We start from the raw sequence: 16847 nt of genomic DNA, 5'->3' as shown, positions 1-16847 counted from the left end.
AGACACTTCACACATTCAATATCTCATAAGTGAATGCATTATTGAATGTATGTTGACATGTGTGGTCTGCTATACTGCGAAAGTGTATATGATTAATTACATGCTTGTGCGAATAATTTCAACAAATAACCTTTCCATGTTCATGGAATTTTATATATTTTGCTGAATGGGCACAGAGTGCATTGTTCATTGCTTGTGAATCATGTTATTTGTAATTCTTTTGTGAGCAAAGGAAAGTGACCGCCACTTCCCTTTGCTCACAAAAATACAAAGTGAATGATGTGAAGCCTCGTAAACTTTGCAAGTTTGCAAATCACATTCGTGCTTAGTCGACAACACTAGCTAGGCTAGTATTGCTAGTCAGGTAAGCTAGTATTAATGATGAGAAGTATTTGCAATACCTCCTAGAGATGCATTTTAAAAGGAAATCTCAACACCAATTACTCATTGGCTTTATATTAGCTCTTCAACATGGTTTCAAAGATTAATTTTTCTATATCCTCTCCTCTCTCCAAAGAGCTCAGAGGGTAAGAGTTCAAAAAGTCCTTCACCATAGGGAGTTTAAGCATGTAATATTAGTTCGTTACTCAATGGCTTTACATTGAGCATTTTATGAAGACACGATCCTTTGATGTCTCTCTCCTTGTATCTTCTCTGCAAAAAACTCATGAGGTGAGGCTTTTAAAACCTCTTTTTTTTTTGCCACATTGAAATTAACATGTGAACAAGTTAATCATTGGCTTTAGTTTACATCCCTCTCTTGCAAGCTCATAATCTTTGATTGATTCTCTCTCTCCCCTTTAAATACCTCATTTTTTGCCACAAATGCATGTAAAAACGTCAACAAAGTTAATCATTGGCTTTACTTTACATCTCTCTTTTCTAAGCTCATAATCTTTGGTTCCCTCTCTCTCTCTCTCTCTCTCTCCCCCCCAAAAGGGATAGGTTTATTACTAACTCATACCTGCTCAGTCATCCCTTAGGGTGTCTCTCCTCCCTCCCTTACGGACCTCCGTCCGCCATAGCTAGGGTTTGCGCTGGCTTTCCTCTCTCCTACAGTCAGCATAGGGCTTGCCATTGACCACCTCGCCCTCTTCTGCTTCCGTCGCGGGTTTTGTTACCATTCCGGATCTTGTCCTTCACCTGCTTCATCGTATAGTTCGGTGGCTCTTATTTACTCCCGCGACGAGGAAGGTACAAGGATATTCGTTAATCTCTTCCGCTTCTGTTGATCTGCTCTCCTGACCAGGTAAGTTTCGACATGTCCGTCCCATCTTTTTCTTTCTGCCTGAGACCGTGCCAACGCACGCAAACGGGCGTTTGATTTAAAATACCTCTTAGCTTCATCTACGGAGAGCATGGATTGTAGTTAAATTCTTCCAAAATCCGATTGCTCTGCAAAACATGTATCTAGAGGGACGCAAATGAGGCTATGCTAGTGGTAAGCCAAGACTTACAACAATCTGCAGAACCGTTGACTGTTCAACCATGAGGAGTAATGCATTCTAGTTGTTTCACAGATAACGCAGACAGTTTGACAGTGTTGGATGTGTGAGCTTGCTAGGACCTGTACGATTCTAATTGTCTTAGGCGAATGTCTCAACTTGATTTCTATCTCAGAAGAATAGCTAATCAGCTAAGTCAATGCTAGTTAACTGTTGGTTTTCTTGAAGCTTGCAGATGCTGTTTTGCGTGATCAATTGATAAATTACCATCAATCAAACTTTTGAGCAGGCTACTCAACTTCTACACGGTCAAGGTAGCCCTATCAGAAAAAATTCACTTATTTAACATGCACATTCAAAGTATTTCTTAAGGTCAATTACGTTGCTTTTAGTAAGGCTTTAAAGCATATGGTCTCATTGTTTTTTTTTTTTGTTTCAGCAACTCTAGTGATCAAACTTGTATCCGTAAGAAACATCAAATTTTAAGCTTTAGCATATCAAGGTGGTATCTGGTTTCCAGTTTGCATGATTTTGTAAACTTATAAGACAACCGTTTGAATATGCAGACAGCTCTTACACTGCATTTTTTGGCATGCTCCAGACAAGGACAAACGCCATGTCAAAAAAAAAATCATTTTCAGGCTCAACAATGACATTAAGAGATTTTCATGGGGGCTCCATCCCATCGGATTTACCTCTTCCATCTGCCCCTGGAATGTAAGTGAATACAAATCAAAGCTTTTGGGTTGTTATAACAGATAGACTTAGCAAGCAAAGCAAACTTTTTACGAGTAAAGCTGCAGCCATTCACTGTTTCTAGTCTTATCTATAGTCAGCTCAATGCGAGTTGATATGTTTGATAGTGTCTTCTAGAATGGATTGTCTGGGTTTTGTGTGCTGCACATTACTGTGTGTGCAACTACAGGGTTTAGCTTTAAACAATCGTTGCTTTAATTTGAACGGGGCTTAATTTGCAGGACTGTAGAGCGGAATAGCCATGACAGACCAAGCTCTGGAGGTCGGATCAACAGAGGCTATGGTAGTGAAAGAGGTGGCTTTTTAAGGCAGGGTTCTACAAATCTGGCCCGGTCATATGAGGATAAAGCCTTTTACTTTCCTAATCCTGCTAACATTGGAAGGAACTATGATGAAGATGAACGGAAGCCTGTGGATAGTCACAGTCGGCGGAGTCAAGGTGTTGATTCTTATGAGGAACACATGTTTACTCAGAGACAGACAGGATTTGACAGGCCTTCTGATCGGTACACCTTGGAAAGTAGGGGTAGTTTCAGCTCTAAGTATTTGGATGTTGGCACAGATGGCCTTGCACATGAAGATTTTGGTCTGATTCCTGTTGGTAATCCCACAAAGCTGCAGTCTCAAGAATATCACCAACCCTCACCGGTTACTGCTGCTTATGCTCAGGAGCAATCACAAAGCTATACAGCACATGAACAGCCTGTTTATCAGCCGCTTCAGTCTGTTAGGCCTGGTTATCAGCACAGTGACCCGGTGTCATCTTGGAGGATGAATAATGCACAGCAGCCAGGTGGCACAGGATTAGTGGTTGGCTCAGGATCAGGTGTACAGAATGTATGGACAGCTCGCAGAGATGGGGATTTGAACAGAATAGTTTCTTCAGACTTCAGTGGTAATGATGCTATGGGGAGTGGACGAGTTCCAACTGTGGCCTCAAGGATTGCACAAGCAAGTGCATTGGAAAAAGTCTCATCAGGAAGATGGAACTCTCGTGTTCCATATTCTCCGATTGACCAGCCACAGGAACAGATGAGTGAGTATTCCCAACTTCAAGGACATTCTTATGGAGGACGAGGGGGAAATGTAGGGGGAGATTTAGCTGGTGACACTGCTCATGTTAGATATTCAGCAGAATTAAGTCCTGCAGTGTATGGTGATGGCACAAGAAGTGGTTATAATGAATATGGTAGAGCTGGTTACTCTGAACCTTTGAGAAGCTTTGATGCTGAACAAGGGATGTTTCAGGACAGGAGAGAACAGTATGGAGAAAGCAGGTATCAAGAGTCTGGCAGGCTTGGTACGAGTGATTCTCAGCTAGGAAAGTATGCCGAAGACAATGCTGCCCTGAGCTATGGTGACATTGGTTGGAGGGGAAGCACAGGACAAAAAGATATCAATAGAACTGTTGTAGCAGAAAGTGTTTCCTATGTGGAGTCAGGCCATAGGGATATGAGAGATTCAGGCAAGTTTGGTGGCCATGAGGTTGGTTCATATCCCGAGCCTGGCAAATTCTCACAAATGAATTCTGGTTGGATTGGGCAGGCATCCCCGACTGCAGGAGATTATGGAAATGGGAGAGTTGGGGATGGCAGTAGAGGTGTTCCTGATTCTGCTAGACGAGTGTACAACATGGCTGAGCGGGCTGTGGACCCTGACTCAGGGTTGAATTCATACTCCCACAATGATGTTTTGTACCATTCCGAAGGGCATAAGGGTAGTCAGAGCTTTATTACGCATACCTTGCATGGTAATGAAGATCTTGGTCAGCATCCACATGGTTACACTACTAGGGAGCATTTGACACGTGAAGCTCCCAAAAGCTCATATGTGTCAGATACATCTAAGGGTGTGTATGCAAATGAGAGGAACAAAGGTCCAGTTATGGAGTTTGATCGTGGCCTACCTGCTGATGGTGGAAGGCTGCTGACTCCTCGTGCTATCCGTAGCGGCTCAACCGTTCATGAAGCTGGTGGGGCTGCAAGCATGACGCCCTTGGAATCAGAAGGCAAGAGTGAGAGGCCAAAGCTTAAGCTACTTCCTCGATCAAAGCCCTTGGACATCGAGTCTCCAAATGGGTTTATTCAGGTTAGTGATATATGATGTCATGTACACATTAGTGGAAATAACTGTTCAACTAGATGGTGCAAGATTGACAGTATTTTTACCAACCATTCAATTTTATATGTTGTTAGGAGGGCTCTGGTGTAGTGCAAGGTGATCTTGAGTATACTCAGTCTATTAGTACAAGTCATTCTGAACTTCCGTCAGGCATTTCTTCTGCAACTGCGGCTGCTAATGTAAGCCTGAACTCAAGGCCTAATGATGTTGGAGAGGAGCACACTTTACAAAGTGAGAGGCCAAAACTCAATCTAAAACCACGATCTCAAGCTGTAGATATCACACCAGATAGTGGATCTGTCAAGGAAAGGTAAACTACGAATTTCTGGATACTCACACCTTGTCATCATTGATGGTCCTCATGGTTCATCTTGTTAAGCTCGTAGTAGTTTGGGCAGCATACAAGATTTGTGATTTGTCACATCAGTCAAAAAGTATTATTTGATTAGAAGGTCAATGCTTTTTTAGTTTCCTCCTGCTAGAGATTGTATATGTAAATGAAATGTAAAATGTGACTTCCCAGATTACTTTGCTTAGCAATCACACCTTTCTAGTATTGATGGTCTACATGATTCTCTTTCTCATAAGGATTTGATCAGCTTAGGAAGAATGTCGCAACTCTGTTTTGTCATCTAGTCAAAATTATTGTCTGATTAGAAGGTCAATACTTCCTTGTCGTGCTCTTCTGAATTAAAGCTCACACATCTACAGATTGTGTGAAAGCAAATTAAATGTACCATGACTAGGTCGTTTCTTTTGTTAGAGGAAACGCTGCAGATGTGTTGTAGCAATGAAAAAAAAAAGGTCTACCATGCCTGGGTATTTTCATCCATTTCTTGGTTGAAGTTGGATGTTGCTTTAATGCTTTCAAGGAAGTTGTGACACAAAGCATTGGAAAATTAGAAATTTAAATGTATGTTCCGGTAGGCCATTTCTTCTAGGAACAAGACCAAGGTAGTATATAAGTTGACTTCTTTGACAATAAACCACAAGAAAAATAGGTAAAATTCTTCTAGGAGCAAGAAGTTGGTAGTATATACATTGGCTTCATTGACAACAAAACACAAGAAAATTAGGTGAATTGAGAATGGGCCTGATTATAGATTGCCCAATAAATTTCAGCCTAGGATCAGGTTCATTTAGATCTGGATATTCTGGATGTGTGCTCACTTTCTAGCTACTGCATAAATTATTATGATTTATATAGCATTTTTGTGGAGGTGAATCACTGAGTGGTGCACGATTTAAATTATGACACTGAATTTGCTCCTAAACTGCAATGTGGAAAAGCTGATGCATGATGCTTATGGTCCTCAGGCTGCAGTCGAAGGCTTGAGCTGTGAGCTCTGCATTGCCTGCATCTTGTTTATGGTTAAAACTGACAGGCAATCATTATTCAAAAAGGATGTCAATTAATCTCACAAGTTTCAACCTGCCTGCACACACAAAGTTAGAGAAAACTCCAGCCTCTATCCTCCAAACTGATGCTTTCTTGCCAGTAGGCAGGCCTCTGACCAGTAGTATTTAAATGTCCAACCTGAGTTGGCCAGGTCACTGTAGCTTTCAGGCTGCTCTGAGGCATGCAGACGAGGTGTCTTATGGATGGTTATAGATGGTGTTCTTGTTTCCACAGTAATGACATGTCATTGCATAGATTGCCACTTGGAGTGACTCTGGAGTGTGTACCTCGCAAATCTAGATTTCCATTAGGCTGAGTTACTTTTGATGTCTAGCCGCCAATTTTAACCAACCAATGAAAAAGGCTTGTTAGGTCTATAATGATCTCATCACTAGAGAAGGCTGCAGCCTAGTTAAATAATTGAGGGGCTTGTTAGTCATTAGTGATCACATGACCAGATAGGGTGCTGGTTTGTCGATCTTATGTCTGGTCATCTCTACTTACCTCATTTTCATATGATTGGATTATTATGAATTTCATAATTGCACTGTTGCTAATACTTACCTGAACAGGCTTTTGTGGAGGCTTTTGTGGAGGAATCTGTATCACATCATTTAGGGTTATTAGAATAATGAGAGAGAGAGATGTGCATTAGCCTTCCAGTCAGGAAGTTTGTTTCTCATTATTAACAGAATGCTTATATTAGCTGGGTTGCGAAGTTTTCCAACCATTGTTGCAAGTCTTGAAACATCTCAAATATGTATTCACTGATCCGTGCAGGATGTCTGTCTTTGGTGGTGCTCGACCTCGTGAACTGGTATGATATATTTTGCATGGTTTTGCAGTGTTTTGGATTAGTACAGCATAAAGGTCTCCAGGCAGTTTAACAGAAGTTGTGCTTAAATTTTATCAAGACTATGACTGAGGTTTTCTACTTTATGAAATTATGGCAGGTTCTGAAGGAGCGGGGTGTAGATGAGTCTCTAATTGTTGGGGTTGAAAATGTAGCCAGTCCTGGTGCATTTATTAGGTGGCAGCTGGTTTTTATTCTTCATTGCTTGCAGGTGCTAGTTTTCTCAGTGCTTCAAAATTATTCTGTTTTAACCAAGTCTTGTGGGGTTATTTTGCAGTGGGCAGCGTCCAAACAGTGGAGGAACTCGTGTGAGTGGAGAGCATGAGTATAGAATTGAAAAACAAGACAGGATTGAAGAGCGTAAAATTGATGGAAGGCGCTTGGAGTCCCATGACAGTGCAAGCAGCAGGCAGCTGGGGAGGTATGATAGTGCTCGTTTAGAGCGCAATGAAAGTCGTGGAAGAAAAGAAGGATGGTTTGATTCTGACAAAAAAGAGGAGAAAAGAGGTTCAGATTCTCGTATAGTTCAAGATAGACGGGAGTCAGACAGACCAGATGTGGACAAGCAAGATAGTTGGAGGCGTCAGAATGATTCTCCAACACCTGGTTTGCAGAGTCCTCTTCCAGGTAGTGCTGGAGAAATCTCCTCTCGAGGGTCGGGTCGTATTGGCATTGCATCAGCAGCAGAACTCGCTCAAGCATTTTCTCGGTCAACTTCTTTAGGTTCAGGAACATCACGAGGATATCTCAGTCAGGGATCCCCATTACCTCGAACTCCTGGATCTAGTTCTTATGAATCCTCGGGAATATCTGCAAAAGATGCACCATTCTCCCGTCTGACAGAGGTTCTTTCTCCTGCTCCAAGAGATGTCTACGTGTCAGGTGGTCAAGGTGGCTCCCGGCGCATGAATGCTTATTGAGGAATGCACGTTAGATTTATTTGGTCTGGTTTTGATGTTTATTTTGCATGCACATCATGATTTCTTTTCTGTCCTCCAAAAGATTCGATAATGTCAGAAATAACTCAATTGAATGTTGAAGTGGTGTAGCTAGTTTTGCATGTGGAGGAATAGGTTTGCATTACTATCCATATGCCACATATGCCGTTATACTGGATCTAAGCACTGTTGTCCAGCTTGATGTTGCTAGTGGACGAACTCCCTAGTGTGGATGTGGATGAGTACTGGAGTGATGCATTGAATGTTGGTGGTTATAAACTGGCACATGGTAACTATTCTTTAAGGATTGCAGTTGTCATGACTCGCATTCAAAATGGTTGCGATTTTCAGTTTATGGAATTATCATCTATTTTCTAACCTTCGAGGAACATTGAAGTCTTTTATTTGTGGAAGTTGTACTCTCTTCTGTTGATTTGATATCACCATCAAGGAGCGGGCTTTCATATCTGTGAGTTTATTCCGAATTAACACAATGGGGATGTGATCTCTGCCTAAGCAAGGGTCAAATAATCAAGTGAATAGCATGGTGTGTTATATATGATAAGGATGTCAGCGATGATCTATCTGCCCTCAGAAAGTAGGGATTTGGGAGAGGAAGTGGGGAAGGATAGAACAGTGTACCTCAGTGTACCTCATGAAGATTAGTAGTCGGATGACTTTTAAAGTGCTATAAGTTTCCTGAAAGGGAATGGATATCTGGAACACCTGGTTGCTAACAGGGTCCAGGATTTGGCAGAGGCATAGAGGGGGTGGTGGAGTAGGAAGAAAATGTTGGCAAAGTAATGTCAGTTGGGCAATCTTTTCTGATGGGGAATGTGGACAGGTGGCAGCATGTTGGCTGAAAGTTCCCATCATGGCCGACAATTGTCTCATCACCTCAGAGTGTATGAGTGCAAAAAACTTGTCTTAGTAGTTGCAATGAGGTAGTAGCTGATTGTCGCTGGTGAGTAGTGGCAGATCAGTATGATTCCGATTTGTGAGGGTTGGCTTGGAAGGTACATGATCAGTTGTAGTCTATGCTCAGGCTTTCTGGCTTCGTCGTGTATAATGATTTTGCACTTACTGTTGTACTCAAACACTGTTTTACTCAAATGATTCAAATTCATACAAATCTTTTGCTCTTTAGATTGTTTTTTGGGAACCCTCTCCATTTTATTTCATTTTGTTGGTTTTGAAGCATTGTGATTGTTGTATGGCTGACACCTTTATTGCTACCATGCATCACAATTGCCCTACATGGATGAACACATCCTTACAGAAATGTGCAATCTCTCTCTCTCTCTCTCTCTCTCTCTCTCTCTCTCGTTTGACATAATTATATATATAGAGAGAGAGCATGCATAAATTTAGAGGTTGGTTAGCCTCATTAATAAATTTGTGATTTTTTTTGTTTTTTGGTAGTATTTCTGTAGTTTGATTTGGCTTGGAGTCCTCTTATTGGCTGGAATTCTTTTCATCTTTTTGATCAGTTTATCACCTCAACTTTGGTCTTTAACTTGCATGTTTGGATTCTGGTGGTGGATTTCGTTAGTTAATGTTATCCTCTAATTTGCAAATTTGGTGGCAGCCACATTCCCATGAACACCACCAACAATTAAGGTCTAGCAATAGTCATAAATTTTTTTTCATGGGGATACTAGTATGCTTAGTTGGCTTTGGCTATTCTTCTGAGGTTTTAAATCATACATGAGCTTGGGTAGTGGAAATGGCACACTTTCTTCTAAATCATTGCCCTTTCCCATTGTTTAGGTGGATGTGTGGACTTCCCACATACATGTGGATGTTGGTCATAATACAAAGGCAATAATTTTGAATATTGTTGGTTATCCTTGAGGATAGCCTTGTGGATTTATGGAGCATACAGTAGCTGTAAAGGCTTTAAGGTACGACTAGCCATACCAAAACAACCAGAAAGGGTGTAAAGCTAAAATCAAACAAGTTGACAGATTCATGATGTGGATTGCAACAACCTACTTAAAAGGAATCAATAATTGCAGTGGGACTTGTGCTGATTAGGGAGTGAAATGCTATAGGGTTGGATTAGAAAGGTCACAAGTAGTGAGGTGCTACAATGGTAGAGAGGGGTGGTGTTGTGATCCTCTGTCATGCAATGGCTTTATACGTTCACTTAGCGTTGCATTGGCACAATATTGGAGAAGCTTAGCATTGTGAAGCTTGCACTAAGGTAGACCTTGGAGAGCCCAAACTTATGAAAGAAGTAATATTGATGGAGTTGTAGCTTGCATTGGCAAAAGAGTCCATAGTTAAAGTCTCTTAATATTGTGGCTATATGTGGTTTGTCAATGCTTTCCTCAACATCTTGCACTTGTGGAGGACATTAACAAAAGCATTGTGAAGCTTGCACTAAGGTAGACCTTGGAGAGCCCAAACTTATGAAAGTAGTATTGACGGAGTTGTAGCTAACATTGGCAAAAGAGTCCATAGTTAAGTCTCTTAATATTGTGGCTATATGTGGTTTGTCAATGCTTTCATCATCTTGCACTTGTGGAGGACATTAACAAATTTCTCACTTGCCTAGCCCTTGAATTTGATAGTGAAGTTGAAGAATAGTGGGGCTTGAAAATAGTCTAATGTTTATGGGTTCTAGTGGTGGGTTTTTACCTAGCTTTGTGTACGAACAACATTATACAAGTTGTTATTTGATTGGCCTATTTAACCTTCATGTTAAAAAACATCCTTTCTATAAAGGGTGGGTTAAGTGAATAGTACTAACCTACCCCATGATATCCTTAGTGTTACAAGGATCTATGGTAAAAAGTTTAACAAATACACTTACTTTGAACACATAAATGCCCCACATCCACCCCTTGTGAATAGCCCTAATTGGCAGGGTTTGAATGACTAAATTCATGTAGTCTTTAATAGAAAAAAAGGGGATCAATATTTGATGGGCACCTAAGTGAATAGCCCTAATTGGAAGGGTTTGAATGACTAAATTCATGTAGTCTTTAATAGAAAAAAAGGGGATCAATATTTGATGGGCACTTAAGATTTCTTTAGGGTTTGGTCCCTACCTAACTAGCAATACCTAGTTAAGTGAACTTTCACTCTATGATCTAAGCATAGATATTACTATGCAATGAGGTGACTTCTAGCTTGTCCTTGAATTGATAAGGATTGGTCATGTTGGCCTTAATCCATCTCACATTGGCCTTAATCCTCTAAGGCTTAAGGAAGGGATTAGCGCCTTGGTTTTGAAGGGTGACCCTAGATTATCTTTTCAAGGGGAAAATCTAAACATACTTTTCATTGCACTATCTTAAGATGCGTATCTTTTTTTTTTGGGTGGGTGCATGTAACTTTGCTTTGAAAGCTAGAACTTTTCATACCTTTGAAGACAAAATAGTTGAGAAAGGTTCTCCAATCTTCAAAAGTAAGGCTTGGCAAGCAAATAAAAAAATGTTGGTCATAACAATCAAAACACCTTTGTCTAGCACCTCGTGCTTCCATCTCCTCAAAATAATGGCTAGGTGCGTTTGTAGTGGAAAATTATGATGATTATAATAGTACATAGTATGGCCATGATCTAGCCATATTGTGACAACTAGTAGATAATTGTGATGATTATAACAACACACAATATGGCCATGATTTGGTACATCCACTTTTAATTCTTGATTAGTAGTTTAGTGCACAATTAATTTGGAGGGTAAGATGGCAACTCTCAGTCAGTGTTAGGAGAAAGAACTACAATAATAACCAACTCTAGCTATGTACCAAGCATAGATTGTAGGCACTCGAAAATAACCCTCATTGAAGATAGCAAGATTAGCCATCTATCAATAACAAGTGTCAGATATTGTAGAAAATACTAGTAGGTTGGCACACACTTATAATTGAAATCTACTAAATGACAAGAGAGTAGAACACTTGGTTGCAAATACTAGTGGGCAACACATAGTTATAATTGTAGTCCACTATATGAGAGAGAATAATGTTTGACAAAAATATTGTTGAGAAACATACTATTGCAAAATGCACACAAATCTCATTGTACTCTTATTAATGTGGAAAATCAAGCAATTGATATACATTTTAAAAATTTACACTTTGGGAATCTTTACAATAAAATATACTTCTAGGTTTAAGTCTCATAAGAAATCTTCCAAGCTAATTGGCTTTGTGATAAGATGAGAAATCACTTTCTTGAACAATACGTGCACACTCTAGATTCAATTTTTTTTGCCTTGATGGATAAGTTACTTTATGTGAAGGCCATCGCCTAGAAAAAGCAAAAAAGAACTAGATAGTTAGCTTTTCCCACATATTGCAAGTACTCAACATTAACTATGGGTACTTATACTCATTAGAATAACCTGTAACACACATTTAGACAAGCATTATGGCCTCAATAAGGCTTCAATACGCTCACGATGCCCTAATAGCTAGGCTCATTCAAAATTTCAACTTGACAACACCCACCCATGAGTTGACAAGATGGTTTTTCACCATGACAACCTAATCCTATACACTACATGATTACTCTATCACAAAGAAAAAACTACCGTAACGTAATTTTGTGCACTATATGATTACTTAGTCACAACCTTAAGAGTGTGAATATTGCTAGGAGGGATTAACCCACCTGTAAAATGTAGATTCACTACATGTAGGATAATGTGATATCTAGATCCATGAATATCATATGCTATCTACTTTTTCTCTTTGGAATAGTTCTTTTGTTTAAAGGCTTTCTTCATGCGCACACACACGCACACACGCACACACACACACACACACACATATGCACACATGCACGTCCACACACACACACGCACGCATGCACACACATGTGTGCATATGGACACATGTGCGGGCACACATGTGCGGGCACACACGTGCGCGTGCACGCGCGCACAGAGAGAGAGAGAGAGAGAGAGAGAGAGAGAGAGAGAGAGAGAGAGAGAGAGAGAGAGAGAGAGAGAGAGAGAGAGAGAGAGAGAGAGAGAGAGAGAGAGAGAGAGAGAGAGGAGGAGGAGGAGGAGGAGGAGGAGGAGGAGGAGGAGGAGGAGGAGGAGGAGGAGGAGGAGGAGGAGGAGGAGGAGGAGGAGGAGGAGGAACATTTTTACTGGATAAGAACAATCTCAAGATGCCTAAAGGCATATAATCTTGTAGACTTTTGGTGGGCACATCACTTGGGTCAACTTGTGTTTTAATGTTCTTTTATTATTTCATACTTGGTTATTAGTGTTCATCTATGTGTGGAAAAGAAGGCGTACACATGTCATTAGCCTTTATGACCGACTATATGTAATGTTTATTTATGTGCAAGGAAGGAGACATTAGGGGGAAAGTTGACTCCAATGGGCCTCATAAGGAATTGATAAGAACTTTAAACTTGGATTAATCTCCTTTTCATGGTCATAACTTCATGTCTTTTTGTTTCCTAGCCCCTTTAAACTTTTGGGTGCCCCACCCTATTTTTTGTGGGCTACAAATTAGGGGATCTTCCTTTCTTTTTAACTAAGTAACTACACTTTTCACCCTTTAGGATGGAGTCCATGAGAGGTTGCATAACTTTACCACTCTCATAAAAGTACCACGTTAGCAAGTTAAAGTATTTTTACTCCAAAAATGATTTTTTTTCATTTTTCATAGAAAAATGATTTTTTGATTTCAAAAGATATTGCATTTTGAAATCTTCATTTTCTATACTTTACTTTCCACTACAAGGCTACCAAACCAATATTACATTTTTCACACTCCACCTTTTGGTTCTTGGGGTCCACTAGAGGTAGTTATATAACCACTCGATGCTCCACAATTTCTTCAAAGTGCCACCTTAGCATGGTGGGTTAATTTTGGCCCCAAAAATTGATATTCTTCCCTTCCAAAAGTAGTTTTTTAATCTCAAAAGGTGCCTAACTATATTATATTCAATTAACCATTTTTCATAGTCTATTTTTTCCTTTAGTGCTTCAAACATATAATTTCACTTAAAAAAGCAATTAATATAACTGACTCTTCTATCCTACATTGCCTAGTGGAACCACTTATAGACTTAACCATTTGTAAGAATAAAGTAAATTTACAAAGTTTGTGTGGATAAGGAGTATACTATTACAAAGACCCACTATAGAAAGTGTGGCTTGGATGCAACACTAGTTCCTCGTATCCAAATGATCTTAGTATTAGGCTAAATGTGGCTTTCTCTTGTATTTCTTCATTGCTCACTTATGTTGGGAGCAGTTAACACGGTCTATTAGGTTATTACAGACATTTGCACGACAATACTTAGATATACTAATATTCTCAACAATGCTATATAATCCTCATCAACATTTATTGCAGTCACAAGGTTCTTTGGATGTTCTTGGAAAAGCCTTGAAAGACCACGAAAATAAGTATTAAAGCTTGAAGAAGAATTAAAGCATTGTAAAGATAATCTCCAGCATAATGAAAGATGAAGGTGAAAATTGCATATTCAAAAGCATTATTGGAGCAAATGGAGAAGGATAAGAACATAGCAAAGGTGAAGTTGCAAAAGCACAAGCACACTCCTTGGATCATAAGGAAAGAAAACATTGAATAATACCAATGGCGTCTTTATCAATGAATGGGCAAGAGCACAAAAGAGACTTGTGCAAGCATTGAGGTGGTTCTTCTCCTATCTCGATTTATGATGTTCCCTAACATCTTAATTGATTTTAGGAACTTCTTTAATAATGTGGGTGGTCAAGGTGAGAGTCAATAATTTGAGATTTTGAAGGCATTCTTGAAACACAAGCATATTATTGCAATTTTGAGAAACCTCGGCACCACCAAGCTCTCCATCTTACTGCATTGACTGAGGTTGTTGTATATGTCCTCAAAAGTTTATGGATGGAAGAAGTTCAAATAGCTTGTGATTTTGTTGGGGTTAGTCAACAAGGCTATGAAGCTATATATAGTTTGATAGTAAATACATTAGTGTGTAGCAAGGCAAAGCTCATGATCTTGCCTCAACAATACAAACTCACAACTATTTAAAGAGCAAAAAATTGAATCCATTGCATATTCAATGAAAATATATATTTTATCCAAGAGAAAAAAAGTGGAAGGAACTAAGGCTAGAAAGAATATCTCGTATGAGCATGATGAATTCAAAATATTTTTGTGGACTTTACTAAATTGCAATGCAATATGATTCAATTCTTTAAGGTGCAATTTGCAAAATATATAAACTTCTATGACTTGCCATAAAATGTAGGATAATATGATTATTTTCATTTTGTTCACTTTTTATAATATGTTTATGTGAAGCATTTTCCCTAGGTTCTATTATGACCTTAGAGTTTTTTGTGAAGTTAGAGAGAATCTGTCTAACATTGGTAAATTATGAAATGGCCTATGCTAAAGCCATCACAAAATTTCATTCATATTGTATGCCCAAAAATGAGATTTTATGGCTTGCAATTGCACTTAAGTGTGGATTTAAAGACAATGAAGCATATATCCAATTGTGATAGTAACATGTTGGTATTGTTACCCTTACCTTTTTGTATGAAAATAAACACTTCTTCTAAGAACTGGAAGCATGCCACATGGATAGACATGTCTTCACAAGAATTGAACACTCATATTTTCATTTAACATCGATAATATCCAATTCTACACTTCATATTTCCTCTTATGTATATTTGATAAGATTTTCAAGTTGCATAATTATGCATTGATAATGAAGCTACCCTCAAGACAATAAGTAGCAATTGAGAAAATTGAAGAGTTATTGAATCCCATAGGTATGCATGGATTAGGGGAGACTTGGGCTCAAGTTTGGGCCTTTTAGTTTTAGAGAGAGAGAGAGAGAGAGAGAGAGAGAGAGAGAGAGAGAGAGAGAGAGAGAGAGAGAGAGAGAGAGAGAGAGAGAGAGAGAGAGAGAGAGAGAGAGAGAGAGCCTCTCAGTCAATAGGGTGAGAGCTATCGTTAAAGTAAAATAGGGATTTTCCAATTTTGAAGTCTTTTATCTCATATTTAAAGATTTTGGAAATAAATAAATTTGATGCATTTTTGGAGCATAAATTTGTGGAGAAACAAACTACAAGAGGTATTGTTACAATTAAACATACTAGATAGAGATATTTCTTATCAGTCCTGCATAACCTTATAGTCTCACAATTGTTCTCTCGAAATTCTTGAATAATAACCCAAATGTACTCCCTCCATTGTAGTATTCCTCTCTTTTCCTTGAAAATCTAAAACAATTCAAGAAAGTGTATACCTTTCCTTCATTTTTGCAATTTGCTATTCTCTCTTTTCACTTGATGTACTCTTCTCTTTCTTCTTCTATTTCAATAGAAGCTTCATATCATTGGTATCCTTCATCTTCTATTAGAGCAATCACAATGTACAACCATTTCGACCTTGACAACAATATGTGGATTCTAGCTACCATCTCTATTGGTTCTTGGGTTATGTTACAGATAAAGAAGAGGGGAAATTGTGGAAATGAATTCATTGACACTTACAAGGGGCAAGTTAAGGATTTCAACCTTGAAGGACTATGAAAAAAAATCAAGGAGGTGCTTATATAACATACATATATGCACTCAAAATTGCACTTATAGAACTGGCCCATTGACATGCCATGCTTGACCAAACTATAAGTTTAATGGAATATTTTGATAGGCTTCAAACTTGATTTTATATTTTAGGAATTTGTTGAAGTTTGTCTATGTTTGCAGATATACCATCAAACCTCGAAGATTGACAACCTATCAAAGCATAGTTGGAATCTTTGATGCATTTCATGGCTCTATTGCTGTGCATTTGTACAAATAGACCTCAAATAGGTCATTGATTGAGAAACACATTTTTTAAATGATAAATTTTATAATGCACCATCAAGCATGACAATATATGGATCTCTGAGACCTCTTTCACTCCCAACTCTAGATAGCACATAGTGGCCAATTTTGGACCTAGAATCATGTGAGTCTTTTAAGTTTGAAGATTTATGCATATATTCAAAGATATCCATGACCTAATATAGTGAGTCAATAGGTGAAGATCATAGTCTTCATACCATTACATGTTTTCATAGACTTCTTTTATGATGAGAAAGTTTGGAAAACATCATCTATGTTCATATGCAAATCAGAGAAATGCATGGACTTCTTAGGTCAAAGTTGGGATATAGAAGAAGTGTATTGGATTATATCTAAAGTGCAATGGAAATTGATTGTATGTAAATATATGATTGCATCACAGAATTTTATTTTGACTTTCTATTACATGAGATGGCATTATATGGATGGTATTACAAAACAAGTTTTCCTCTTGCCATAACCTATTTGATTAGGAATGTGCAATAG

General features: G+C 38.8%; 1 protein-coding gene across 8 annotated transcripts; it reads left to right on the top strand.

Annotated features, from left to right (window-relative positions):
* Window positions 1-916: 916 nt before the first annotated feature.
* On the top strand, window positions 917-7614 carry LOC148009403 (uncharacterized). 8 transcript variants are annotated; one of them, XM_087673638.1, is made up of 9 exons: window positions 917-1194; window positions 1681-1759; window positions 1885-1910; window positions 2012-2162; window positions 2423-4289; window positions 4397-4632; window positions 6502-6538; window positions 6675-6751; window positions 6852-7614. In XM_087673638.1, exons 4-9 carry the CDS (start codon window positions 2038-2040, stop codon window positions 7492-7494), a joined length of 2985 nt encoding a protein of 994 aa, XP_087529764.1. In that variant the 5' UTR covers window positions 917-1194; window positions 1681-1759; window positions 1885-1910; window positions 2012-2037; the 3' UTR covers window positions 7495-7614. The 8 variants fall into 8 exon arrangements, with proteins under 8 accessions (XP_087529764.1, XP_087529768.1, XP_087529761.1 ...); XM_087673642.1 differs by having other exon boundaries at window positions 1885-1947; window positions 2047-2162; XM_087673635.1 differs by having other exon boundaries at window positions 917-1249.
* The last annotated feature ends 9233 nt before the right edge of the window (window positions 7615-16847 follow it).

This window comes from Lygodium microphyllum, unplaced genomic scaffold, assembly GCF_053477565.2.
Source record: "Lygodium microphyllum isolate KBCC unplaced genomic scaffold, Lygodium_microphyllum_v1.1.10 scaffold_31, whole genome shotgun sequence".
Taxonomy (NCBI): domain Eukaryota; kingdom Viridiplantae; phylum Streptophyta; class Polypodiopsida; order Schizaeales; family Lygodiaceae; genus Lygodium; species Lygodium microphyllum.
Note: the sequence above shows the minus strand (reverse complement) of the source record. Positions and strands in the feature narration are given on the sequence as shown.